This window comes from Rhinolophus ferrumequinum, chromosome 15 (genome assembly GCF_004115265.2).
Source record: "Rhinolophus ferrumequinum isolate MPI-CBG mRhiFer1 chromosome 15, mRhiFer1_v1.p, whole genome shotgun sequence".
Taxonomy (NCBI): Eukaryota; Metazoa; Chordata; class Mammalia; order Chiroptera; family Rhinolophidae; genus Rhinolophus; species Rhinolophus ferrumequinum.
In genome coordinates, this window is record NC_046298.1 from 28,404,198 (window position 1) to 28,430,689 (window position 26,492).

At 46.5% G+C, this 26,492-nt stretch overlaps 1 protein-coding gene across 1 annotated transcript in view; it reads left to right on the plus strand.

The window, feature by feature from the left end:
- Nucleotides 1-488: 488 nt before the first annotated feature.
- Nucleotides 489-26,492, plus strand: part of CDH13 (cadherin 13) — a 984,184-nt gene continuing 958,180 nt past the window's right edge. The window contains exon 1 of the mRNA XM_033128954.1: nucleotides 489-717. Within this exon, the coding sequence (XP_032984845.1) occupies nucleotides 673-717 (45 nt within the window). The 5' untranslated portion in view covers nucleotides 489-672. The remainder of the gene's footprint in view (nucleotides 718-26,492) is intronic.

Here is a 26,492-nt window from a genome sequence, read left to right on the forward strand (position 1 = left end):
CCTGAGCAGTTAATAAAATCTATTGCCCCTTGATGGATTTTTTTCTGCAAGCTAGAATTGATCTGTCGTCTTTGTGATTTGTGAGATGGCAGGGAAACACCAAACACCATCATGACTTGGGCCACATTGGAAAAAAGGAAAGCAAAAGCAAAAGAAAATCCATTGCCAGGTCTTTCCAGGCATAGAAAGGGCTAGAACTGCTGGGGTCATTTGATTTGATTTATTGGAAATAAAGTGGATCTTATTAACATTTTAATAAAGAGAATCTTTTTGCACTGGGCTGGAAGTGGCCGCCAGCCCCTGGTGCAATTCCATTCTCCGTAAAAGTGGAACCGGCTGGCGTTGCCCGGCGTGATTTGTGAGGCTGGGCCCCAACAGTCCAAAAAAGCAAATGGGCTGCCTCCTCAGAGGGGCACGCTCTGCGCGAGGTGCTCGCCCCGTATCTGCCATGCAAAATCACGGCGCTTTATGAAGGAATCCGTCTTGTAAAGCCATTGGTCCTGGTCATCAGCCTCTACCCAATGCTTTCGTGATGCTGCCGCTGATCTATTTGGGAAGTTGGCTGGCTGGCGAGGCAGAGCCTCTCCTCAAAGCCTGGCTCCCACGGAAAATATGCTCAGTGCAGCCGCGTGCATGAATGAAAACGCCGCCGGGCGCTTCTAGTTGGGCAAAATGCAGCCTAGAACTCCGCTGGTCCTGTGCGTTCTCCTGTCCCAGGTAGGGAAGAGGGGGCTGCGGGCGCGCCCCGCGCCCCGTTTCTGCATTCCGATTGCCTGGCGCCGGCATAGTGAGGGGGCTTTCGGGGAGATGGGGGACTCCTGGAGCGGCGGCAAAGATAGCCAGGGGCGCTGAAGGGAGGGCATTCTCAGCCCTGGGGACCCGGCTTCCGCGTGTATGTGAGTGTGTGTGTGTGTGTGTGTGTGTGTGTGTGTGTGTGTGTGTGTGTGTGAAGGGGAGGACAAGAGAGCTCCCGAGTCCTTTATTTTGCAAGCAGGGGCGACATTCTCGCCTACATCAAGTGGGGTAACTTCCATTTGCCTTCTCCGGAGGCTCATGCATTAGAGGAAGACTCAGTTGGAGGCGCCTCCAAGGAGTCCTGGCTTTCCCCAGCCCAGCGCGGAGCAGGGGAAGCGCCACTCGGGTCTGGATTGAGGGCTGCTCTGCCGCTGGAGAGGCCGGCCTGGCATCGCTGACTTCCCGGAGAGCCCGGGCCCCCTCACCGAGCCCGGCGGCACGTTGGAAGGTGCCTCGGGCCAGCCATGCGCCGCAGCCCGGCTGTTGCTGTCGCTCAAAAGCCCGGCTCCGGTCGCGCAGGCATCGCGGTCCTTTCCCTTCCTAACCTCGGTCCAGGAAGGACCGGAGCGCGTCCCCCCCAGCAGGGCGCAGGCCCCAGCCTCCCGCGCCCCCTTTGTCCAGCTAGCTGGAGCTCCGGCCCTGAGCCCCGACTGCTGCCTCCGCTGCTTTCCCTGGCAGGTGCGGAGCACAGAGAAAAGTTCAAGCCTTGCCCACCCGGCTGCAGCTGCTTGTTAACCCCCGGAGCACTGCGGCACGATGGAAGGGCCCGGAGATGGGGACGCGGGCGGGGGACTCCCTCTGCATCGCGGAGATCTCGGGAAGTTTGTGTGCCGGCAAGCAGTGCTCAGAGGAGGCCAGACCCGGGGTGCTGGAGGCTGAGGGGCACGCCCAGCCCTGTTCAGGGGCCTGTGGTTTCTGAAAGCATCACGACCTGGTCCTCCCAGGCCTCCCTGGCAGTCTGTGGAACTTGGAAGGAGCTGGCAGCCTACAAGTGGGTGTGTAAGATCAAGGCAGGGCCAGGCAGAGAGGAGAAAAGGAGACAGGGAGTGCCTTGGGGTGCTAGAAATGGGTGTTGAGTTCTTGGCCAGGACTCCTGGGTGCGGGGGGTGGGGTGGGGGGAGGCACATGTGTGAGTGGGTGCGTGGGTGAGGCAGCGTGGGACCCAGGCAGGGGCTGGTTAGGATGTGGAGGGGCAGTGCAGCATTCGAAGGGAAGACCACTGCTGGATCCTTACTGGGGTTAGACGTTGCAAACAGGCCAGTGTCCCAGGAACGCAATGACCATGGAAATGACTCAAAGTGGAAGGTGGAGGTGGGTGACAGTGCCTGGAGAGAGTGAGGTGCCTGGCTGCTGAGCCCCTCCCCCCACTTGCCTCCTCCTTCTTCCCGGGAACACAGCCCCCATTCAGCTATATTCGTCTTCTCCCAGGGCTTTGCTGGCGGATTCTCTTAGGGTCCCTGTAGCCTTAAGTCCTGTCACGAATCTATGCCTGTCTATGAACCAGTTTACCAGACTTTCTGGACTCTCTGACTGAGGTTGTATGTGTGTGTACATATATCCCAACTCAGCTGGGTGGTTCAGAGCAGGTCTTCTCTGCCATATGCCAGTGGTACCACCTTGGGCAAGCTGCTCAACCTCTCTGAGCTTCCAGATTCTCCACTGTAAAATAATCTTAGCACCTTCCCAGGATTGCTAGACAAATTGGATTCATTCAACAGGATGCCCTAGGCCATGCCTTGACCCCGAGGCCTGGCACACTGGGAGCTGTCTGGGAGCACCTTTCATTTCTTCCTTCAGGATGTCACAGTCCCTTTCTCTGTGGGCACGGTTTGACCTCAGTTTGGATTCCAGGGCTTTCCCGAAGTTATGCCTCCCTTTGAGCAAGACAGGCCACATGACAGCACCCAGCAATCCCTCTGAACTCGGAGCTTCTTACTCGATGCCTTTTGCAAAGCAACTGGTGTGTCTCCTCACCCAGGGCCTGGCTGGCACAGGTGGGCTCAGAAGGCTCTCAGCTCCTTCAGTTTCTTTAGAACAGGGAGCAGAAGTTTTCCTGTGAATTAAATTGCCTGCCCTGAAAGGTTTATTTATCTCTTCGATTGTTATGCATAATCAGAGCAAATGTCCACATTAGGACTGTAATTGATATCCTGGTAGCAAGAGCACCTTGCAGAGAAATCACTTTTGGTGCAGTTGACCTAACCAGCAAGAGGTTCAAGTGCAGAGCCCTGTGTGCCATGGTGTGAAAAGTGGGGAAAGTCCGGAGACTTTGAGTCAGCAAGCAAAAACAAAACTTTCCTGAGGCAGAGAGAAAACAGAAGAAAGGGAAAAACAATGTAATAAAGCAAATTAGTCACTCAGCCTTCGGGTGTTCAGGCAAGCATGCGTGTGTTTTTCCACCTCAGTTGTAATTTGCTGGGTCCGGCTTTGGAAGCCATCAATCTCTGTACGTTTATTGGCTAGGTTGCTGTTTTAGGCATTTGGGAGGGGGGGAGAGGAATTCTAAGCAACAATGGCTGGAAGCTGGTGAAGCTGAGCAACAGTCACCTCTTTTCTCCCCTGGGGGGTTTTGGGAAAGGCTGCCCCAGAAGTGGCCTCTGGAATTTGGCTATAATAAATAATGAATGTCAACAAAAGAGGCATGAGCTAGAAATTCCACTGTAAATATGACTTCTTTCCCCCCCGTATTTGGGTATCACAACTAGCCAAAAGTTCTAACAATGAATGAGTAATCCCCCAAGAATTAAGATTGTAGGGAGTGGTTCAGGTTTGGGGAGCAGTCACTTGGGAGTGACTAAAAATGTTCCACAGAATTCTGAGATGTTGATTTAAAACGAGGAGTTTGTTCTTGGACTCAGAATCTTGATTTTCAGGATTTTCAGTGAGAATCGATGCCATCTAGTAGCCCTGCAACTTCATATATTATATTTTAAGGGCAGTGTTTTTACCGAACCTTTTTGATGAGGAGAAAAGACTGAGAGTTGCAGACAGCACCCCTGCCCTGTGAGGGGTTCAATATGTGACAGCCTATAAGAACACAAAAGCGCTGGGGAAACAGAGATATAAGTGGTGAAAGGAGTCAACATGGTGGAGTTAATGTGTCTGAAGAATTTTTTTAGCAGGTCCCCAATGAGATTTAATAAACTGCAAGGCTGACTATGTGATCTGGAATTTATGTAATGCCACAGTCAGTATTAAAAGCCTCAACAGTCATCTTAACTAATCTCTCCTCTCTGCTTCCCTCCCTTCTATCCTTTTCTATCTTTAGCCCTTGGGTTTTCCATTAAATAAAATCTATTTCCTTCTAGAAGTATCCTCTATGCGTCACAGTGAAATTGCCCAACAAACCAATGTACCCAATAACTGCATTATCTAAAAGTACCAGCATTTAGATGCGTACATTCAGTCTCAATCTGAAGTTCACTGTTTAGGTAAAATGACAGCTAGTTTCTTGATAACATCCCTCTTTCTTTCCTGCCTTCCGAAAAGACAGTTGCTGGTGGAATAGAGTTAATTTCTATTTAGTGGCAGGTAAGGAAAAGGATAAACTATGAATTCAATTCACATATGAATGACATATCATCTAAATAGTTAGCAGTATTCCCTATTTCTCACTCTGTCTCTCTCTCCCTACGTATGTGTCCATCTCTGTGCGTTTGATCTTGTTTTAATATCTACTGAAAAATTTCTCCAGAAGAGGGCTCCATCCACAGCATTACAAAATTCTGAATCTACAGCTCATATTTTAAAGAACTTCAGTATAGTAGCTCCATGAAAACCAAACTAGTCTCCTTAGTTCCAATTATTTGCTACAAGCTCCTCCAATGAGAAGTCCTATCATTTTACACTAAGTGTCTTTCTTTCTTTTTTGCCTCCTTTTCCCCTCTACTGTGGTTGCTTCTGATCTATGTTATCCTTTGACTATGTAACACTTCAAATACCTTTGTAGACAATGCAACATGAAATGTGCGGGACGTTTTGAAATGTCCTGGCATTTGACTTTGGTTGGACTTGGTTTTACTCTTCAGGCAGCCAAAAGGCAGGCTCAGTTCTGCCTGTGAAAGGAGACAGATAATCTTCCCCGTTAGGTAACTACCCGGAAGAGTGAATCATGAGACAGATCAGCTCATCCTCCAACACCAGTTGAAAAGGAGAGGGGAATATCCATCTGTCATCCAATTACGATAATCGGTTGGGCAGAATCAAATCAAGTGACCAGTGGTTTTGACATTGTTTCCACTTAGCTGTCCTCAGGGTACCCACACGCCTGGGAGAACCTGACCCTCCTGAAGGGTGCCGCCAATACAGTTCCCCACAGCCTGTCTCCTCTGCAGCCCCTTGGGGACCTCAGGCCTGGCTCCCCCTACCTGAGCAGACTCTACACATGACGACGAGCTGGACTGTAGGCCCCCCTGCACCTTCACCAGGCACTGAGTAGGGGCTTTATTCTAGGGTTAGCAATTTCTTTCTCTACTGAGAGAAGCAGCTAAGGGCAGGCTAGAAAAGAAAGAAAAGACATTTCAAATTTGGAATGCAGACTGAGCCAGTGTTCATGGAGATGAATGGTCACCCTTTGGCTTAGCAGATTGAATCTCAAGGTATCTGCTTGGTAGTGCTGAAGCCCATCCATCCCAATTCTGCAAATCTGGCTTCTGGGCAAAGGTTACAAAGTAGCAGCTACAGCCAAATGTAGCTTATGGATACATCTTCTTTAGCCCAAATGTTGTGAAAAGTGGGCAATTGTACATTAAAAAAAAAAAAAAAAGATCTAGATTTCTTAAAATGTCCGAAGGCCAGGCAACCCTAGAGCTGCATTTCCAATGCCCACAGGTCCCTGGGGCTGAGTCACTGCTGCCCCCTTCAGGCAGGGCACACCTCTGCAGTTTGCCATAATCGCCACCACTCCCGCGGATTCGAATACCCAGCCTGTTGTAGTCGCTCATTTTACCCATTTGCCCCTCTCACCACTGGCATCGGGAACTTCTGCTTTCACACAGCTTGCGTCTTGATCAAATGTATGTAGTCAAGTTTTCAGTAATAGACTGTTTGAAAAGGAAGGAACTAGCCACTCTTGGGTTGCTCTGGTTGAAATCCATTGCTGTGCACTTTGGAAGAACGTGACCAAGGGGACTGCACCGCTCCCTGAGGATGTTATCGCCATCAGTGCCAGCGGGCGACAAGGGGTGCCCAGAGCCATGTGACACCCAGACCGTTCCCTGTGGAAGAGTTACGCTGCGGCTTTGCGTGGGACTGCGTGCCGGAACACCAGTGTCGGTACACCCCAAACATGGCTGTGTGTCAGCAGTGCAGGGGCTCCGGGACCGCCAGATAAGCTGTAGGCCCCAGGGCCGGTCCATAGTGTGACACCACGAGCACCGCGGCCCTTGGAGGCCCCTGACATCCTGGGCATCGTCATTCTGACAGTGCGGCCCAGCCACCGTCTGAGCAGTCTCAGGGCATCAGAATAACTTCCTGTCCTCAGCCTGTAGGGACTCCGGAAGCACCGCTCTAACAGAGCGTTTGTAACGTCAGGGTACCGTTAGCGCCACAGCTTTGTTGCCGAGAGTACTTTTATACACAGGATATTGTTACCCCTCGCACCAACTGGAGTGTGTGTGATGTTTCTGGAACTGTTTTTAACAGTTAACACCCACCACCGTCTACACACAGTGTTATGGCTATAATTAATGTTCTCTGGCTCTGTAAATACTAGACAAATCTGTCTGCTAGTCCGGTACCAGCAGGTAAGCCTCAGATAACTCTTGTTTTCCGTAGTTACAGACCCTAAAGGTCAAGATAAACACAACTACATATACATACAAAAACAAAACAAAATGAAACGGTGATTGTTTTTCCTCTACCAGTTGCCAACAGAAGTCAAATTCCTGAAAATTAGCATTAGCAATAGGCAGGTCTTGACATGTCATATCTTATTGGAAAGCCCCCAGCGAATATCACCCAATGTGCTACAGAAGCACAAAGCCCCAGTGTCTCCCAGCTGAGCGCAGGCTGGGCTGGGGTGGAGAGCAGCAGCTGCTCAGCTGAGAGCTGCCCTGCCACATGCCTGGGCAGGGCCAGGAAATGAGCTCAGCCTCTGGAGGAGCCTGGGGACACTGCAAGGAACGTGGCAGCCTCCCTTTCTGCCTGACACAGCCTCCAGGCCACAGTCTCTCCTCCAGGAGTGGCAGTGAACTGCTTTTCCACGTGCTGCAGGAGGTGGTACCTGCAAATAAATGCCTGAAGCGTGAGCTTCCGTGATAATCTCCCAGTTCATTGATGTACGGGCTGCGGAAAGCTGCTGGGCCCTGCCAGCAGCACCCATAGCTGACTCGGGCCACACAGCCTCTGCTTTCAGCTGCCGTAAGCTGCTGGGCATCTGGGACCATCTAACTCAAGGGTTGCAAACTATGGCCTATGGGCCAATTCCTGCCTGCAGCCTGTTTTTATAAATAGTTTTATTGGAACTTAGCCATGCCCGTTTGTTTATATAATTGTCTATGACTGCGCTGGTGCTATAACAACAGAGCTCACACCATATGGCCCACAAAGCCTAAAAGATTTACTGTTTGGCCCTTCGCAGTGAAGTTTGCTGACTTTTGCTCTGACTCAAAATCACAGTGAGAGAGGCCGCAGGGAGCCTTCTCAGAGGGCAGGGAGGCGTTTGGGGTTTGGCCATTCGGGATTCTCTCTCCTAAGCCCCAAGCACTCAAACAACTTGACTTCAGGGAGATGCACCAAATGGATTCCATAAATACCTATGATATCCACAGAAGACCTACTATGCTCTCAGGGTACAGTCGCTAGTAAGGCTGACTCAGTCTCTGCTCTCTTGGGACTTAGACCCCCAGAGATGCCCTGGTAGGGGAGATAAAAATCAATTCATGAATAGAAACACAGACAACTGCTGTGATAGAAGGAAACACAGCTGGGTGAGGTCGTGCCATCCTATGTATTTCACTTGTTTGTGCCTTGTTTTTCTCCCCCACTAAATTATAAACTCCATTATAGCACATGTTGCTACCTGAGTGGTTCACTTCTGTATCCCCAGGGCCTAGCACAGTGCCTGCCATATAGTAGGCTCTCAGTAAACATGAGTGAATGAATGAATGAATGAATGAATGCATATAAAAAAGCCATCAGATCCAGATGAAGGACCTGGGAGCCTCCCCTGACAGCCTGATGCTCAAGTCACAGTCTGGAGGAGTAGTGAGGCATACAGACAAAGGGACACGTGAGGGTGTGGGTGGGAAAAGCATTCCAGGCAGAAGGCACAGCCTGGTGGAGGTCTTGGGGTAGGAGGAAGCATGGCACAGCCCAAAGAGCATGATGTGAGGAGCAGTTAGGAGATGCCAGAGCCATTGGGGCCTTGTCAGCCACTGCAAGGATTTTGGTGTTTGTCCTGGAGCGGTGGGCAGCCACTGAAAGTAGTGAGAGGAGGGTATATGACGACAAGGTCAGATTTCCATTTTGAATAGGTCACCTGGCTGCAGTGTAGCAAATGGATTAGAGCTGGGCACCAGTGGAAGAGAGAAGCCAGTGCAGATGGGAGAAGTAGACACACCCTACGCAGAGCATTTGAGAGACATTTAGGGAAGAACGCGGCAGGGCTCAGTAGCTGCATATAGAGATGGCAGAGCAAGGCCAGGGAGGAGGTAAGGTGGCGAGCTCTCTCTCAATTGGCAGGAAGCTAGAGCCACTTGCTCAGACTAGGAACCCAGGTGTCTGGCCTCCTAAACGGGGTTTGAGGGCTATTTCCATAGGACTTAGCCAGGCTGCAGTCACGCTCCTCAGGTGAGGTATACAGGGCCCCAGTGACGCTAATGCCCACGGATTCCATCCATGGTTGCATCTGGGATGGGCACCGTGGGGGCCCGGAAATTGCCCTTAACTAGGGAGACTAATGTGTCGTCTGTATAATTAACCAATCTCTGAGGCTTTTCATGCAAAAGATATTTGAGTGAAACATTGCCAAGCCCTTTAATCGTTTCTTGAACATTCAATCAGCAATACCAGAAATATTTCCTACCATACATGAAGCAAATAGTGATCTACTACTTTCAGCAATCATTTTTGGAATGCTAACGGACCTTCGTTTCAGCCCATTGGATAGAGCCTTGGTGATGCTTATATTTCTAGGTATAGTAGCAGGCTTTCAGCGGGCTGCCAGTCAGTCCTGTGCTAGTAAATGTTCAACAACTGGCCCTTTTAAAAACCACCAACAAATACCCAGCAGCTCAGTTATGTTACCCTCAGAAGGTGAGTAATGTACAACTGTCTACTCTCTAAGTGTTTAGGGAGGCCTTTACAGAATTCATAGCTAATAAGATGGAAAGGAATCCCGCTCTCATGGGGCTTGTAGTCCACAGAGGGCATCCGAGAAGAAACAAGAAAATAAATAGCTGAAATCATACCAATTTGCTAACTGCTGCAATAGGACACAATCGGGGTGAAAATAGTATTGGGGAGAGGGTTGCTGTGCCCTCCCTCTTTTCCTTCCCTCTTTTCTTTCTTCTTCCCCTAATTTTTAATATCTACCAAGTGTCAAGAACGCTGGCAATTTGGGGATCCAGAGCTGAATACGACACAGTCCTGTCCTCCAGGGGGAATGATGGCTCCTCCATCTGCCGGGACCCTTAGGAGTGAGCATCTTAGACTGTGCAGGAGCGTAAGAGACGCTTCTCAGCCTTGGAGAAGTGAGTTTAAATCCTGGCCCAGCCATCTGCATGCTGTGTGACCTCAGATACTACTTTATTTCCCTCCTCATTTGTTTCCTCTTGTGTCTAAACAAAGACAGAGAATAGCTACACTTGTCCAACAGGGTTTTGGGGAGAATTAAACAAGCTCATGACTTCATCCCATGATGGGGAAATACTGGAGGCTTAAGGAATGTTGGTTGTATTAACTTTTGTGTACAGTGCTCCAAGGGAATTTATGGCTTCAAGGTGCCATGGGACCTCAGCGTTGAGCATCTGACTAACTTAGTGGGGAAGGATGATTGTGTAGTTAAAAATTCACGGACGTTTGAAAAAGTAAAGTGTACTCCCTTGAGAAGGATTTGGCAATTCCCATAGTGGTAGCTGCCCAGAGATCGTTCCCCTGGGGATTTCATGCCTCATAAAATCACTTGATCTGGTGGGATCTTATCTTCTCGATACATCCTCCCAGCGTCTGTTTCCCAGGAGGCTTTATCAGGGCAGTATTGTGCATGAGTGTGCATGCTAGCACCATGAGCACTTAGGATTATTCAAAATATACCAGAATAGCTGTGGTAAATGTACTGTACCGTGCAATTGACTACTCTGTGCCACTTGCATACATTATGTCAAATCCTTCCTGCAACCCTGAGGGGAAACTATTCTTACCTCCATTTTATATATGATGAAAAGAAGTTCAGAGTGGTTTATCATTTCCCTAAGGCCACACAGCCACTGAGCACTGGGACCAAGGTTTGAACTCATGTATTTTCTGATTCCTGCGCATGTGTGTTTTCCTGCGTATTTCATTAGTGTATAAAAGTTCCTCCCTTACCCTCTCAAATGATGTAGGAATTCTCTCCCTTGACTAGTTTGTTCTCTGGCTCTCCTAGAGTCAAAAGAGCTGCCTGCAGTGACCCCATTTTTTAGTCCCTAGTCTCTAAAAGTGGGCCTGGGACCTGGGTCTCCTGTCTGGGTTACTGGTTGCGACCTTCAGAAGTGGGCTAGTCTATGGTCATTCTTTGTCCCTGAGTCATTGCTTTTGGTTGGAACAAACAGCCCACCCACACTGCATGCTTCCCCCAGCAAGCATGGCCATCCCAGTAGGAAGACAGTTGCCAGGACCCAGCTCCTATGAGCCTCCTTGGAGGCTTCCAATGCACAGATAAATTCCCTGGCAGTTTCCCAGTTTCCTGCCCGCTTTGGAGCCCTAAGGCTGGATAGCGTTCCTCCCCGGGGATGCCAAGGAACTCCATGGTCTAATCCAGTGTTTCCTGGATGCTACGGTCTATGGTAACATTTTCCCCAATCCATAGGAAAACAAGAAATACACAATCTGTACCTATATCGAGGCCCACAGATCTGTAGTGAGTTGCAGCTGGACTGAATCTAACCTGCAGTTTGGTTCTGTTTTACCCAAAGTGTTTGCTTTTCTTCCTTGTACTTCAATCGTAGTGCATGGAGTCAGGGCACCCTCAGGATCAGCGCATGTGTGAGGCCTGTTGCGTGCCCGGCATCACTGTATGCACGGGCGACAGAGCCATGAGCGCTGACAGGACCTCTGCACTGGCGGACGTCCACCCTCTCCCTTTTGCCCGCTCCACACAGTGGCCTTGGGCTTCTGCCTCTCCCAGGATGCTTGTTATCTGTGCGCCCCAATCTATACATTCCACATTTGCTGAAGTCATTAATTTAACAAATTTGTACTGATCGACAACTGTATCTCAAGCGTGATACTTGACACTGGGTAGGCAGCCGTGGTTAAGAAAGACAAGATCAACTATCAACATGGAGTCTGCATTCTAATGCAGGAGAAAGACAGTAGACGACAAGAGAAGTAAATACGATAATTTTAAATAGTTATAGCACTATGAAAAAAATTAAAATGGGACAGGCTGTTGTTCTGAACTTATCCCCACTTCTCTTGGGATGGAAAGTTCATTGTTCTGGTGCAATGACCTTCTTTGTAGAGAGTGAATGTCCTATTATTTGCAAAATTAGATTAGTCAATAAGTAGAGGGCATTTTCCTCCTTAGTGGTAAATTATTGTTGGCAAAACTTTGTCCGTTCTCCAGTTTTTGTTTTTCTTGAAATTTTGCTTTTGGGAATCCCAAAACATGGCAACTGCTGATTTAAACCACAGGTAGGTAATATTTTTCTGTAAAGCTCTATGCAGTAAACATATGGTCTCCCTTGCAACTACTCAATGCTGTCTATGTTATATCAAAGCAGCCCCAAACACTATGGAAACAAATGGGCAGGACTGTGTTCTAATAAAGCATTATTTACAAGATCAGGTAGAGCTGAATTTGGCCTGTGGGCTGTCATTTGCACACTTCTGATTGAAACCATTAGCCAGCTCACCAGTTGATCAAACTGGGGTACAGCAGAAGCCAGAGAGAGAGACCACATATTTTCTTTGGCCTCTTGTCACCATGAGAATTGTGGTACTTCTTTAGGACCATATATCACTGGATTATTTTGCATTAACTTTGATCAAGCTAAAGATGCTGGTGGTCAACGATGGAACATAATTCTCAGATCAGCTCTAAAATACATAATAATTTAGCGCTTGTGCTAATTATCTGGACTATAGTTTTTGAAGCTATCTTGCCACTCAAAGGTATATCGGTGTTAAACACTATCTTGGATTGAGTTCCCCCAAACAGTGATGGAGACACAGGCTTGGAGGCAGGAATCTAATCTGGGAAATGATTCCAGGACACAGAAGTGAGGAGTGTGAAACAAGAAAGAAAGAAGGCCAATAAAGCGTGTGTCATTGAGCTGGTTACTGTCACGGGTAACTGGGGCTCATCGCTGCTGGGGCTCCGTGGAAGAACTGTATAAAACTCACTTCGGAATGGTCTCTTTGCAGGAGAGGAGTCTGGGGGAAATCCACCCATACCCATCTTCCATTTGTCCAGGGTGGCCCCGGCACCATCAATTCCTCTGTACTTCCCTGCTGTGCCTTTGCGGCCCTGGGGGATCAACCATGGTCTTAGAAAAGTCCTGATCAGAAAAATGGGAGGCATGACAGGTGCTTAGAATGGCAGTATACAGGGGTAGGGCATGAGTATATAAGAGGTTCCAGTTGCCACCATTGTGTGTTACTGCCAACTTCCTCTGTAGTACTAATGACAAAGGAAAGTTATGGTTGTCGATTTTGTACCCAACTGCAGATACTCTCTTTCCCACTAGATGGTATCAGCATGCCAAAGCCCCGAACACTACCTTAGGCCCTCATCTTTGACTTGGATATATTCACACTCCTTTGAAACAATTATAAGGAATAAGCAAATTGAGGTTGAAGGAACAGACGATGGGTGTTTGGAGACAGAAGCTGGGAGAAGAGTAGAGGTTGTCTAAACAATTACATTCATTCATTCGTTCATTCACTGACAAATCTTACTGACTACCCACTAAGCACTCAACACTCCTCAGCCCTGGGAATACAGAAATGAACAGTGTACCCAAAGTCCTTGCCCCGGCGAAATTCCTCACTGGTAGGGGGAGGACATTTAGTACAAAATGAACAGGTAGCTGCGTGATGTCTGTCAGGAGGTGATGCGTGCTATGGAGACCAAGCAGGCCAAAGGATGGACACGGGCAGGGAAGAGCACAGCTGGTCGGGTGAGAAATTATTTCCATCTGTCTCCTAAACATGATTCTGCCACTTACCAACTTCTTATGGTTATGCTTATGTGGTTTATTTTCAACGCGAGACTGTGAGCTTATGGAGGGCAGAAGTGGTGTTTGGCAAATAGTGTCCATCAACTGGAACCTACTGCAGACTAATGCCCAACTCAAACGACTGCTTGTTGGTTGATTTCATTTGTCTGGAATCATTCTTGAATCGTTATTGTTGTTGACACACAATAGAGTGGCATTTTACTCTGGGGTTAGATTATGAAGTCAAGGTTTAAGACAAACAGAGTTGTCATTAACCTTGAAATCTCTTGAGTTGCCCGTTAAATTGCAGTGTGTGTGGTTTTGTGTGTGTAACCCCGTACTGTAATCAATATGTAACAATGCTTGCAGCAATGTACACTGCATAATAAAGAACATATGCATGACATAATTTCACAGCATTTAATTGCAAGATTTAAATTGTTCTTTTTCCTTCTCTTTTTGGTGGAGGAGCTGGATTTCCATGAATTAAATGTGCATATGATAAGACTTTACTGTATTCATTTAAGCTGGTTTCCTAATCATATAATTCCCACCAGGCTATGCACTGGGGAGGGCAAGAGCTGTGTTCTCTGTGCTTTATTTATCTTTGGATTCCTACCGCCCATCACATTCTTTGGGCCCAGGGAACTAGTAATAATAGCAGTAGTAGCGACACTGGAGGTTGACATCGAAGTAGCGCTCACTATGAGGTCGGCCCTGTGTGAGTAGATGTATTAATTAGCCCATTTAATCCTCCTAATGACTATGGTGTATCTACTATGATTTCAATTCCATTTCACAGGTGGGGGAATTCTGGGAGAACTTGATAAAGATCACAGCTTTTGAATTCTGGGGCTGAGATTCAAATTGAGCCTGTCCCAGACACAAAAGGCCACGTGTATGAATCCGCGAAATGGAAAGAACAGTCCAGAACAGGCAAATCCATAGAGACTGGAAAGTCGATTAGTAGTTGCCTTGAGCTGGGGAACGGGGAGTGACTGCTGGGATTCACAAGTCTGTGAATATATACTAACAACCACAGAATTGTATGTTTAACAGGGGAGTTGTATAATATGTGAAGTATGTCTCAGTAAGCAAGCAGACTTGGGCAGTCTAATCTCAGGGTCCTCTGCATGTGCCATCTCTGAGCACACACAACCTTTCCTACAGGCGCTGGCCATGTGCTAAGGCGGTCTACTTCTTTCCTTATGTTAACTGGGCTATTCTCAACAGGGCCCTATTATTCTCCCCATTTCAGAGATCAGAAAATGGAGGCAGATATATATTGAGAAACTTGGGGCCAGCAAGTAACCCAGGCTGTCCTGGGCCTGAATCCCACCGGTTTTCCACACCCGTTTCATTAATGAAAAGCAATCTTAGGGGTGCAGAGGGGCAGGTACCTTGGGCCCATCAGAAATAAAGCAATGGTTCCTCACTTTTGTTTTGCTAATTGGCAAAGTGGATTAAGATCTTCTTTGCCTCACTTGTTGTGATTCCCGTCTGGCCCAGGGTCTCTGTTGTGGGGTCCTGGCAGTAAGACCCAGACACTGGAGACGGAGCTGTGTTAGTGTGGCTGACTTTTAAAAGTAATGAACATAAAATGACTCAGGGAGAGGGAGAGAGGGGGACATGAGGAAAAGGGGATACTGGGAGGAGAAGAAAGGGGCAGAGGGGCAAAGGGCAGAAGGAAAGAGGGAGGGAGAAGGAGAGGAGGGAGTGAAGGGAATTGGTGGTTTTCTTTTTCTTTTTTCTTTTCTTTTCTTTTTCTTTTCTTTTCTCTTTCTTTTCTTGTTTCTTTTCCTTTTCTTTTTTCTTGTTTCTTGTCTTTTCTTTCCCCTGCTCACTGAATTCACATGCTAATTGTCATTGTGCTCAGATTGACACCAGATTACTGAAAGGATTTACCCAAGTTAACAAGAATGTCTGGCACCCCTGGGCTGGTTCAGTTGAAGGATTCCTAGCCTGACAATGAGAAGATAATCTAGGGTCTAAGGCCGGGAAGGAGCGCTTGTTCCTTACACTTAGCGCTTCTCACTCTCCACATCAAGACTCCTCCCCCCCATCACCACTCCCCCTCCCCTGCCCCCTGTGGTTCCCCAGCCCCTTAAACATGGAATTTATTCCCATCTGCCCTCACTTGTAGGATGACGATTTTTACTTTTCGTTCCTGTTTAAAATGCAGAGTGACAAAGCCAGTAGCCACGCACAGGACAAGAGGAAAGGGCTCGCCCCCTGACCAGGCCCAGGACACCTGGTTGTGGTCCTAGGAGGTGAGGATTTAAAGGCAAAGCTAAGGGACTGTGAACGCCTTCCAGTCTGGAGGAGCAGCTGCAGCTGGGGCTGGGCCAGGCACTGGGGATTGAAAGGGCTCTAGCTGAGTTCTGGTCTCCCAGGTGGCCCAGTCCCAGGTGATAGGGGATCCGCTGGGCCCCCCATGATTCTTAAAGCCTTCCCAGGTGACAGGAGGGCAACAGAGCCACGTGAGGGTCTGATTCAGCCCTCCCTGATCATTTTTCCAATGCAGCGTTTTGCAAAGTATATTATGAAGCGGTACTTGTTCCATGGGAGCTAATAAGGGTTGTGGGAAAAAATATGGGTTGCATGAGCTAATATTTTGGGAAACTCTGGGCTTCCCAGAGAACAGTTCCAAGTGGTGTTCTGTTTTTTCACAACTCAATGTGTCTGAGGCTTCAATGTACATTTGAGTTTCAAAGAGGGGCTTTTCCAACGCTGCACTTCCAATGCTCTTCCCCAACTCCCAGGGGTAAGGAAACTCTTGCATAGAGTACGCCATGATGTAGTGATGCACAGGACACATGCAGGGAAACAAGCTGTGTGGACTCGGGTCTCTGAGCTTGGCCTTGACCTCCAGGGCCAGCGGTGTCAGCATCAGCTGGGTGTGTGTTAGAGATGCAAAGTCTCCACCCAGGTCCTACTGAATCAGAGCTTCTGGGGATGGACCCAGCCATCGGTGTCTTCACACACACACCCTCCAGGGGATTCTGATGCTCTCTCGGGTTTGCAAACTGCTGCTCCAGTGGGCTGTAGGGGAAGGGACCTACCTGATGTTCTGGGTGAAGGAGGGAGATAGTCATGTGGGCCAGGAACTTGGCTCCCCTAAAGAAAGCAAAGATTACACGAAGAAGACCACAGAGACATCGGGAGTGGGGGCTGAAGGTTCTGCTCCATCTCATATGGACTTCTGTGAAGCCCTGAGCTGTGCTCGCAGGACGCCTTTAGGGAAAGCTGTTGCCTGCGTAGGTAGATCAGAAGACCTGGGGTGATGACAGGAGGCAGTCAGGAAGTCTGTGTGATGGAGGCAAAACTTTACCTCTACCCATCTGAGGTTTTCAGCTGGGACTCCTTAAGAAAAAGACTGATGAACAAGAGAAAAAACAATAGCTTATTAACATGTATTCCTCATGTAGACATGGGAGATACTGGGGAAACATGAGTAGCTCTCAGAGGTGACTTAACACTCCAGCTTAAATTCCATCTTAAATTAAAGATCTAGATAGAGAGATAGATAAGTTCCTACTTAGCACTAGTCACTATTGGCACCTAGTAAATTCTAGGTTCTATTCTTGGCATTAAGGATTCTAAAGTGAACCAGACAGATATAGACACTGTAGCTACTTATCTCCTGGAGCTTGTAGACACAAGGGAAGAATGATAAAAGACAATGACACTGCTGGGTCCGTGAGAAGAGCCCGATGCCAGCGAGGTCTGTAACCACTGGGTCTTGAAGCCCATCCAGAATGATTCTTTGTGTACCATTGTGAATCTTTGCTGATCCTTCCGATATCTGCCTGGATTCTTACTCGTGAAGTACAGTGGTTCTCAACCGAAGGTGATTGTGCCTCTCAGGGGACATGTGGTGATGTCTGGAGACATGTTTGGTTGTCACAATGGGAGCAGGGTATGCTAGTGGCATCAGCTGGGCAGAAGGCAGGAATGCTGTTCAGCATTCCAAGTGCCCAGGGCAGCCCCCACCTTGGAGAATTGTCCCAACACAAATGTCAGTAGTGCGAGGTTGAGAAACGCTGGTCTAAGTATGGAGCTTCATGCTCACCTAGCACACACAGGCCTTTGTATCTCCACCCCATCCTGTTGTTAGTAGGAAGCCAGAAGTCAAAGTTGGGTCTGTGAAAAGAGCACAGTAGCAAACTACCATACATGTATAATTTTTCAAAAGCCGAAACCATGCTCGTGAGTAAATATAAACATTCATTCATGAATTTATGAGGTAGCCAGTAAGATGCTATGACAGTTGAAAAGATCATTTAAGAAGCTCAAATAAGTATGAGCCATTTGACAAAGAAATGATAGTATGAGGTTGTTGAAATAGAAACAAACAAACAGACAAACAAACAAACAAAACAAAAAAACTAGTTAATATGCAACATGCCTATACCTTTGGGGTTATCTGTTCCACCAGGCAGAAATTATTTTCTTTTGCTGAACAAAAATCAATAACTAACTGGTCATTTCACAAAGTCTGGGGTCTTTGGTCACAGCTTCTGGTGGCCTTTGTCCCTAAGTGATATTCAAAGGATTTCCATCAATCGTTTTGTCCTTATTTACAAGCTTTGGATAATTTTTTCCCCTGGTGCTTCATATGGATGACTTTTAATTTACTAGAAATGGTTTGTGAAATGTGGGGCAAGAAAATGGAAGTAGGTTGAGGTATAGAGGGTGGTGGATGGAAAGGTTATAGTAGGGCAAGGTGATAGTCTGTATAGATGCCATTTGTTACCTGCCTTCGATGAAGTGTGTGCTGTGCTAGATGCTGTCAATCAATCCTATTAGGGGGCTTTTACCACTGTCCCCATCTACAGATGAGGAAACTGACTCAGAGGAGTCAGAATGTCAAGAGCAGAGTAAGGAGAAAACAGTGTGGGATCAAGACCACAGAGGAAGAAATAGAATTTAGACAGAGAAGGGAGGGCGGACATTACAAGCTGGAAGGAAACATGAGTCCAAATTTGAGGCAGAAATAGAAATACTCCTAGTATATTCAGGGTCAAGAAAGAGGCTCTTCTATGTGACAATGAACGTGAACGCAGTGTGAAATTGGATCAGTGCTACAGGGATGGCCGCTATTAATAGTATCGGTGTTATTTTAGCCAAAGGATCTTACTATTGCTCCTTGGTAGTGCCTGGCAGTACAACGTAGTGGTTAAGAGCCAAGGCCTTGGGGGGAGGTGGAATTGCAGTGTGAACTCCAGTTCTGTCCCTGCAAGGCTACATGGCCATGGGGAAGTTGCTTAACCTCCCTGTGCCTCTTGCCAGATCTATGAAATGAGGGCAATGATGCCTACCTGATACAGCTGGGATGGGGATTCCACACAATCCTGCAAAATCTTGGTCTAGGAAATGACTTAAATCCTCGGAAAATGGAAGTTGGTTCTTGGAGGAGGTGAATAGATAGGATTTAGCAGACAATGGTTGTAGCCATTTGTCTATAAGTGTCACAGTCTTAGTCTGTGTTCCCCCAAAAGCAGATTCTAAGGGGAAGCTTTAGTGCCTTTAATTCATCTGGGAGGTGACCCAGGGAAAACATAAATGGTCTGTTATTCAGCCAGTTGCTACTGTGTGTACCTGGAAATTAATTCCCTGGGGAGGGGGGGGCGGGGAACATTTGGGAGCCAGCATGGAACACTTCAGAGCCATTCCAGCTGAGGGGCTTGGGAGCTCTGGCTTTGTGCAATAAATATGGGTGGGCATTGTTTTGCGGATACCCCAGGTGGCATTGATTTTAAGCACTACTGGACTACAGGGTATGGACGTTGGTCCCAGAGAAAGCCCTCGGCCAGGAGGTGTCGATGCTTTTTTTTTTTTTTTTAAGATTTTTATTTAAAATATAGTTAGCATACAATATTATAGTAGCTTCAAGTTTATACAATAGTTATTCAATGTTTATATACCTAAAGAAGTGACCACCATGGTAAGTCCAGCAACCATCTGATACCGTACCGTGCTATAACAATATTATTGACTATATTCCCCATACTGTACATTACATCCACAGAACTTACTTGTTTTATAACTGGAAATTTGGACCACTTATTGCCCTCCTGTTCCCCCTTTTTAATTTTTCAGTTACAGTGGACACTCAGTATTATTTTATATTAATTTCAGGTGTAAATGTTTAGACATTTATATAATTTAAGAAGTGATGCCCCTGAGTAATCTAGTACCCACCTGGCACTATACATAGTTATTGCCATATTATTGACTGTATACCCTGTGCTGTACTTTACATCCCCATGACTATTTTGTAACTACCAACTTGTACTTCTTAATCCCTTCAACTTTTTCACCCTGCTCCCAACCCCCCTTCCATCTATCACCCCAATAAATCTAGTACCCATCTGCACCATACATTGTTATTACAATATTATTCACTATATTCCTTATGCTATACTCTAAATCGTCATGACTACTTTGTAACAACCAATTTGTACTTCTTAATTCCTCCCCCTTTTTCACCCACCACACTAACTCCCCTCCCATCTGGCAACCATCAAAATGTTCTCTGTATCTATGAGTCTGTTTCTGTTTTGTTTGTTTATTGTGTTCTTTAGATTCCACATATAAGTGAAACATATTGCATCTGTCGTTCTCTGTCTGACACTCCACTCAGCACAATACCCTCCAGGTCCATCCATGCCTCCACAGATGGCAAGAACCCATTCCCTTCCATGGCCAAGCAATATGCCATTGTATATATGTACCACCTCCTCTTTATCCATTCTCCAAACACCCAGGCAGCCTCCACATCTTGGCCGTTGTAAACAATGCTGCAATGAACACATGGATGAACCTGTTCCCTCAAAGTAGTGTTTTGGATCTTTGGATAAATACCAGGAAGTGGGATTACTGGATCCTTCTTTGTCTCTTGTTATAGCCTTTGTTTTAAAGTCTATTTTTTCTGGTATAAGTATTGCTAGCCCAGCTATTTATTTAGATTCCATTTTCATGAAATAACTTTTTCCATCCTTTTATTTCAGTCCATGTGTGTCTTTCAATGTGAAGTGAGTCTCTTGTAGGCAGCATATGTAAGGGTTTTGTTTTCTTATCCATCAGCCCTCTATGTCTTTTGATAGGAGCATTTAATCCATTTTCATTGAAAGCAAATGTTGATAGGTATGTAGTTATTGCCATTTTATTATTCATATTTTTTATCTTTTTTTCATCTTAAAGAAGTCCCTCTAACATTCCTTGTAATACTGGCTCGGTGGTGATGAACTCCTTTAGCTTTTTCTTGTCTGGGAAGATCTTTATCTGTCCTTCAGTTTTAAATGATAGCCTTGCTGGGTAGAGTATCCTTGGGTGTGTGTCTTGCTTGTCACCACTTTGAATATTTTGTGCCAATCCCTTCCGGCCTGCAAAGTGTCTGTTGAGAAATCAGCTGACAGTCTTATGGGAGCTCTCTTGTAGGTAACTAACTGCTTTTCTTTTGCAGCTTTTAGGATTCTCTCTTTGTCTTTAACCTTTGCCATTTTAATTATAATGTGTCTTGCTATGGGGCTGTTTGGGTTCATCTGTTTTGGGACTCTCTGCACTTCCTGGGCTTATATGTCTATTTCCTTCACCAGATTAGGAAAGTTTTCAGTCATTATTTCTTCAAATAGATTCTCAATCCCTTGCTTTCTCTCTTCTTCTTCTGGTACCCCTATGATGTGAATGTTGTTACACTAGATGTTGTCCCAGGAGTCTCTTAAAATATCTCACTTTTTAAATTCTTTCTTTTCTTTTTTATTTTTTGCTGTTCCAATTGGGTGTTTTCCTCTACCTTGTCTTCCAAATCACTGATTTGATCCTCAGCTTCATCTAGTCTGCTGGTGACCCCTCTAGGCATTCTTCATTTCAGTTATTATATTCTTCTGACTGGTTCTTTTTTCTGGTTTCTATGTTCATTTTTATGCTTGCTATCTCTCTGTTGAAGCTCTCACTTAGTTCCCTGAGCATCCTTATAACCATTGTTTTGAACTCTGTATCTGGTAGGTTGCTTGCCTCCATTTCATTTAGTTCTTTTTCTGAAGTTTTCTCCTGTTCTCCCTTGTGGGATGTATTTCTTTGTTTCCTCATTTTGGCTGCCTCTCTGTGTTTGTTTCAATATTTTAGGTAGGGCTGCTATGTCTCCCAGTCTTGGCCAGGTGGCCTTATATAGCAGGTGTCCTGTGGGGCCTCGTGTCATAGTCTCCTTGGTCACCTGTTCTGGGTGCTCCAGGAGTGTCTCTTGTGTGGCTTGTGTGCCATCCTGTTGTAGTTGAGCCTTGATTGCTGTTAGCACACTATTGGGTGGGATTGACCCTCAGGCTGATTGGCTGTGGGGTTTGGCCATGTCCACAGCTTATGAGCTGCTATGGTGTGGGGGTTACCCCATGGAAAGGGATTTTCCCCAGTGAGCTCTGGTGCCTGTTGAGACCGCCGTTTGCATGTGGCACTTGTGGGGCTAATTGGGTGGTGCTCTGCTGTGGTCTAAAGCCAGCCTCCAAGTATGTTGGTTCTGGGTCCTCTTGGGAGGAGCTCCAGTGCAGGCCCAGGTCAGCCACTGCCTGTAACCATGCGGGGATTACCTGGTAGGAGCTATAAAGTGATCCACCATTGGTTGCTGCCTGTGCTGTGCCTGGAGACATATGGGAGAGGCCATGCTGCGAACCGAGGATGAACTGAGAATGGTTGCCACCAGTACTGAATCTGGGGTAGCTCTGTAGTAATCCAGGACACTCCTTCAAGGCCTGTGGTCACCTACTGGCTTCCACATGGTTCAGCTTCTGATAAAGCCTTCTGCAATACTAAAGTTGGGTGAGGCAGGGTCTCAATGAGTCAGCAGGGTGAAGCAGCAGAGCTAATTAAGTCAATCAAACTCAGATTTGGCCTGTGGGGGGCGGGCTCAACACAGGAAACATGGCACCCACCTGCTGGCTGCCCAGGAGGAGAGGTTCACAGGGACAAGGGGAACTGTCCCTCCATTTCTTGCCCTGAAGTTACACAACTCAGTTTCTCTCCATATGTCTCTGACACCCCCAGAGTCACTGTCCCTCCATTGGAGCCCGTGGTGAGTACCTGTGCAGACCCTTTAAAAGGATGTCTGGGTTTCCCGCAGCCTCCCATCCCACCTGGATGGTTAAAATTCCCACCCTTTTTCACAGCCGGAAGTTATGGAGGTTCCTCTTCCTGGCACCAATACTCTGGGCTGGGGAGCCTGGTGTGGAGGGCTGGGGTCCCTTGCTCCTTTGTGGGGAACCTCCGTGGCCAAGATATCTCTTCCAATTTTCACCGCCACATGAAGATTTGGGGCCAGCCTGTTTTGCACGTCCTCCCTTTTTACCAGTCTCAATATGGCTTGTTTATATCCTTAATTGTAAAACTTACGTTCAGCTAGACTTCAGATGGTTCTCCAGGTTGATTGTTCTATGATTTAGTTGTAATTTTGATGTATTCATGGTATGAGGCAAGCACAGCTTTTATCTACTCTGCCATCTTCTGTAAATTCTCTAATTGCCTCAAGGAGGTGTGGATTCTTACAGCTGGAAGCTGGGCCAGCCCTCTAATGAAACGCCCAGAGGGGTATGGGCTTAGGAGCAGTTGGGAAGCGCTCAGCATCTGCTCAGTATCAAAAGGCATAAAATCATTAATGCCCTTTGGGTCAGTAATCTATATCTGAGAAATTAAAGAAACAGAGCTAAATATAGGAAAAGCTGTACAGAAAGGCTTCTCTGCATTACATGTGATAGCTCAGATTGGAAATCATAATAGTCAACATCTATCAAGTGTTTTCCATGTGCCTGCCTCTCTTAAGTGCTCAACAAATAAGTGAAATTTCTCACAAATGGAAACTGGTTAAATGTCTCCATGGAATATTACACAGCCATTAAAGAGGATGGTTATGAAGACAATAATGACAAGTAAAAATCAGAGAAGAGAAATGAATACTGAACAGGAGATTGTGTGTAGAGTAGGATTCCTGCTAAGCGAAAAAGCCTCTACTTATGGGAAAGGGGGTGGAATCTGAAAGGAAATTCATCAAAATCCTAGCTGTAGTTTTGTTCATGTAATGGGTTTGTGAGTGATTTTTTTCTCCTCTTGTTTACAAATCTCCACTGATGTATGTGTATTACATTTATAATGAAAAAATACAATAAACTTGAAAAAGTGAAAGAAGAAAAATACTTCTAAAAATAGGTGATGGAGATCCAGTGGATGTTTTGAAGAAGAGAATAACATAATGGAAAATGATATTTCAGAAAAAATTAATCTGGGCGTGGTGTGGAAGGTGAGAAGTCCAGCTTGAGAGGCTAATAAAGGTCAGAGAGAGTGTGGAAAGGAAAGGGTCCATTTTGAAGGCTTGGTGGTGAGTGGGATGATGGGGAAGACAGAGAAATATGCTAGAAATTATCCGAAGATTTTAAGGCTGGTTGAAAGGGAGAAAATTAGCAATGGGACAACAAATATATATCGAGCACCTCTTTGAGCCAGGTTTCTTTACATCTGCCGTCTCATTTAAACCTAACAACAATCCTTTAAACTATGTTTTTAAATATTTCTGTTTTACAAGTGAGGTAATAGAAGATCAGAGAAGTAAAACGACTTCTCCAAGGTCACAGAGAATCTGAGCTCAGATAATCGGTAAATGAACTGGATGGATGGATGGCTTGATAACAACATAAGGGAGGAGAAGTATAGAATATTACAATGTTAAAGCAGAAAAGAGGGAATTTCAAGAAAGAAGTGGCAGATGTCTCAGAAGGTAACGAAGGAAGGGACCTGGGGAAAGGGATAGATTTTGCAAGGAGTCGTCATTGGTTCTTTTGGAGAAGGCCATTCTGTTCAAGAAATGGGAAACAGGCTTAAGCTGCCTCCTTTGGAAGCTGAGGGGCAAGGACATTTTAGGGGGAATCTATGAAATGACTGGTCAGACCACGTAGGAGATCAAAAACAGGTCTTAGCCTAAAGAATATATGCAACAATAAGAAGGAGGGGCAATGTAAGAGAATAGAGGGAAAGGGAGGTGAAGAGAAGGAGAAATGGAAAAAGGAAAAGTAATTACTAGATAAGAACAAGGATTCCAGACTGCCTGGGCTTGTGTCTCAGCTTCACCACCTTTGACCTTGAACAAATCCCATAACACTCTTTGCCTCAGTTCCCTCATCTGTAAAATGGGGAGGGTAGTAATAACCCCCACCTCACAGGCTTCATAGAAGGATGAACTGAAGCCATCATGTAACATGTTTAACACAGTGCCTGGCACACTAGATTTCCAAACTGGGCAGGAATCCTGATGCCTTAATCGTCATAAGAAATGCCACTTCTTAGGAAACAGCCACAGGTTATAGATCAAGAAACTGAGGCTCTTAAAGAATGTGCCCCGAAAGTACACATGAAGCCCCAACATTGTACTGCCCGGGATAGCAAGCGGTCAGCTTTCCCAGGTCAGTTCTCCCATTCTTCAGGAGAAAAGAGATTTTATGCAAGACACTATGCTAGCTTAGCTTTGTTAGTTGGAAAATGACCTTCTGCACTTTGCAGTATATGAGGCATATTGGGCTGTATTTTTTCTTTTGTTGTTATTGTTCTTTTTGATCAAAAAGTTAATAACAGAGGCTGCCCATTAAAGTTAAGTTAGAAGGAGTTTTGGAGGCACCAGAGAGTGGCTAGAAGAGGAAAGTAATGAAGCACTTGAAGGTTCCTAGGGGGCAGATGAAGATCCATCAGACCCCAGCAAGCACCCTGAACTCCGCGCCCTTTCTCTAATCCAAAAAGTTTTATGCTCTTATAATTGATGCTTGGAGAAGTCTGCACATCGCAGACCCGGCATGAGGGATCCTAAAAGCCTTATTAAGCTAGCCACTTAGCCTTTCTGAGTGCAACACCTACCCTGGCTATTTTGGCTCAGGATTAGCTGAGTCCCAAACCGTTCTGCTGTTAGGATGCAGAGGTTCAATTTAACGTCTTTCTCTGGCGGGCTCTCCTCCCAAATCTCCCTGCCTCTTAGCACTGGCTGCTGGCAAGTTGCATCCGTGCTCAGCCTCCTCTCTCTGTCCCTTCCCTTTGCATTCCTGTAACCTGCAAACCAAGCTTTCTCTCCTAGTAGGCGGAGCCATCAGAGAAATGGCATGTCCAGGACTGATTTGGCGCAGCCTAAAAATCAGTTTGCAATCAGGCAGTAAAGTCACCCTCTAAGGCTTCCGTCTGCAAGACAACCTAGTTCAGGCTGGTTGGAGGCCCATTTGGGGCAAGGCAGCAAGTGGTGGGAGTCAGAAAGTGAAAAACACCAACAAAAACCCCAGATGAGTTGAAGGGTATGCTTTGCCAAGCTGAAACGGGCTTTCTCTTTCTGTATTAATGAGCCTTATCTGGCACAGCTGTTCTCTACCTGTTACATAGTTTTGGTGGGGGTAGAGGCATTGTAAAGAGCACCCCCAAATTAGGGACATTTCCCTGCTGGCAGGGGGCTGCCCAGGGAGACACTGTCCACTTGACCTAATCTCTCCAAGGATAGAACTTCAATATGCTTCGGTGGTAAGACTAAAAACCACCATCATCACCTGTGCTCTAATAATTATTATTTAATGAAATGATGCTGTGGTCATTAATTGATTTTGAGGAATAACTAACATTTATGGAGCACCATCTACCTGTCAGGCACTCGGCTAAGTACTTTCATGCACGGTATCTAATTCAAGCCTCTGAATGTTGGCGCTGCTCTGATTGATCTCACTTGACAGCTGAGGAGTCCGTGGTTTGCAGGGTGTGCTCCTATACAGCACCTTCACTCCTCTTCACTTAACCCTCAGGAGACGACGCATATTATTTTGCAGTTAAGCAAACGGAGCCTCAGGGACATGTCTTCTGCAAATATTTAGCAGAACTGGGATTCAAATCCGGGCCTCCTGACTCTATATTGTTATGATTTTATTGGGAGAGACAGATGGTGTATATTTATTAAGTTCCTTCTGTGTGCCAGGCCTGGAGGAAAGAGTTTATTGTGCCTTGTCTCAATTCTCCACTTTACAGACCAGGAGACTGGGGTTCAGAGAGGGGAAGCCATTGGCACAAAGCCACACGGGCAGGGGTCAGAGCTAGAGCTTATAGCTTCCTATACCATCCTGTAGGTTTTCTCTGCCCCTAGTAGGTCTCCATTTCAATAGGAGAAACAACGCCCTGTGATTTCCCAGCAGGGACAGCGGGAGGGTGATCTGATCTTGGACCTTAGGATTTAGGATGGGTTACTGGTATTGTCCGCTGAACAGGCTGCTAGAAATATAATGCTGGCCCGAAGGGAAGATCAGACATGACCAAGAATTCAGGAAGGAACAGCTCTGT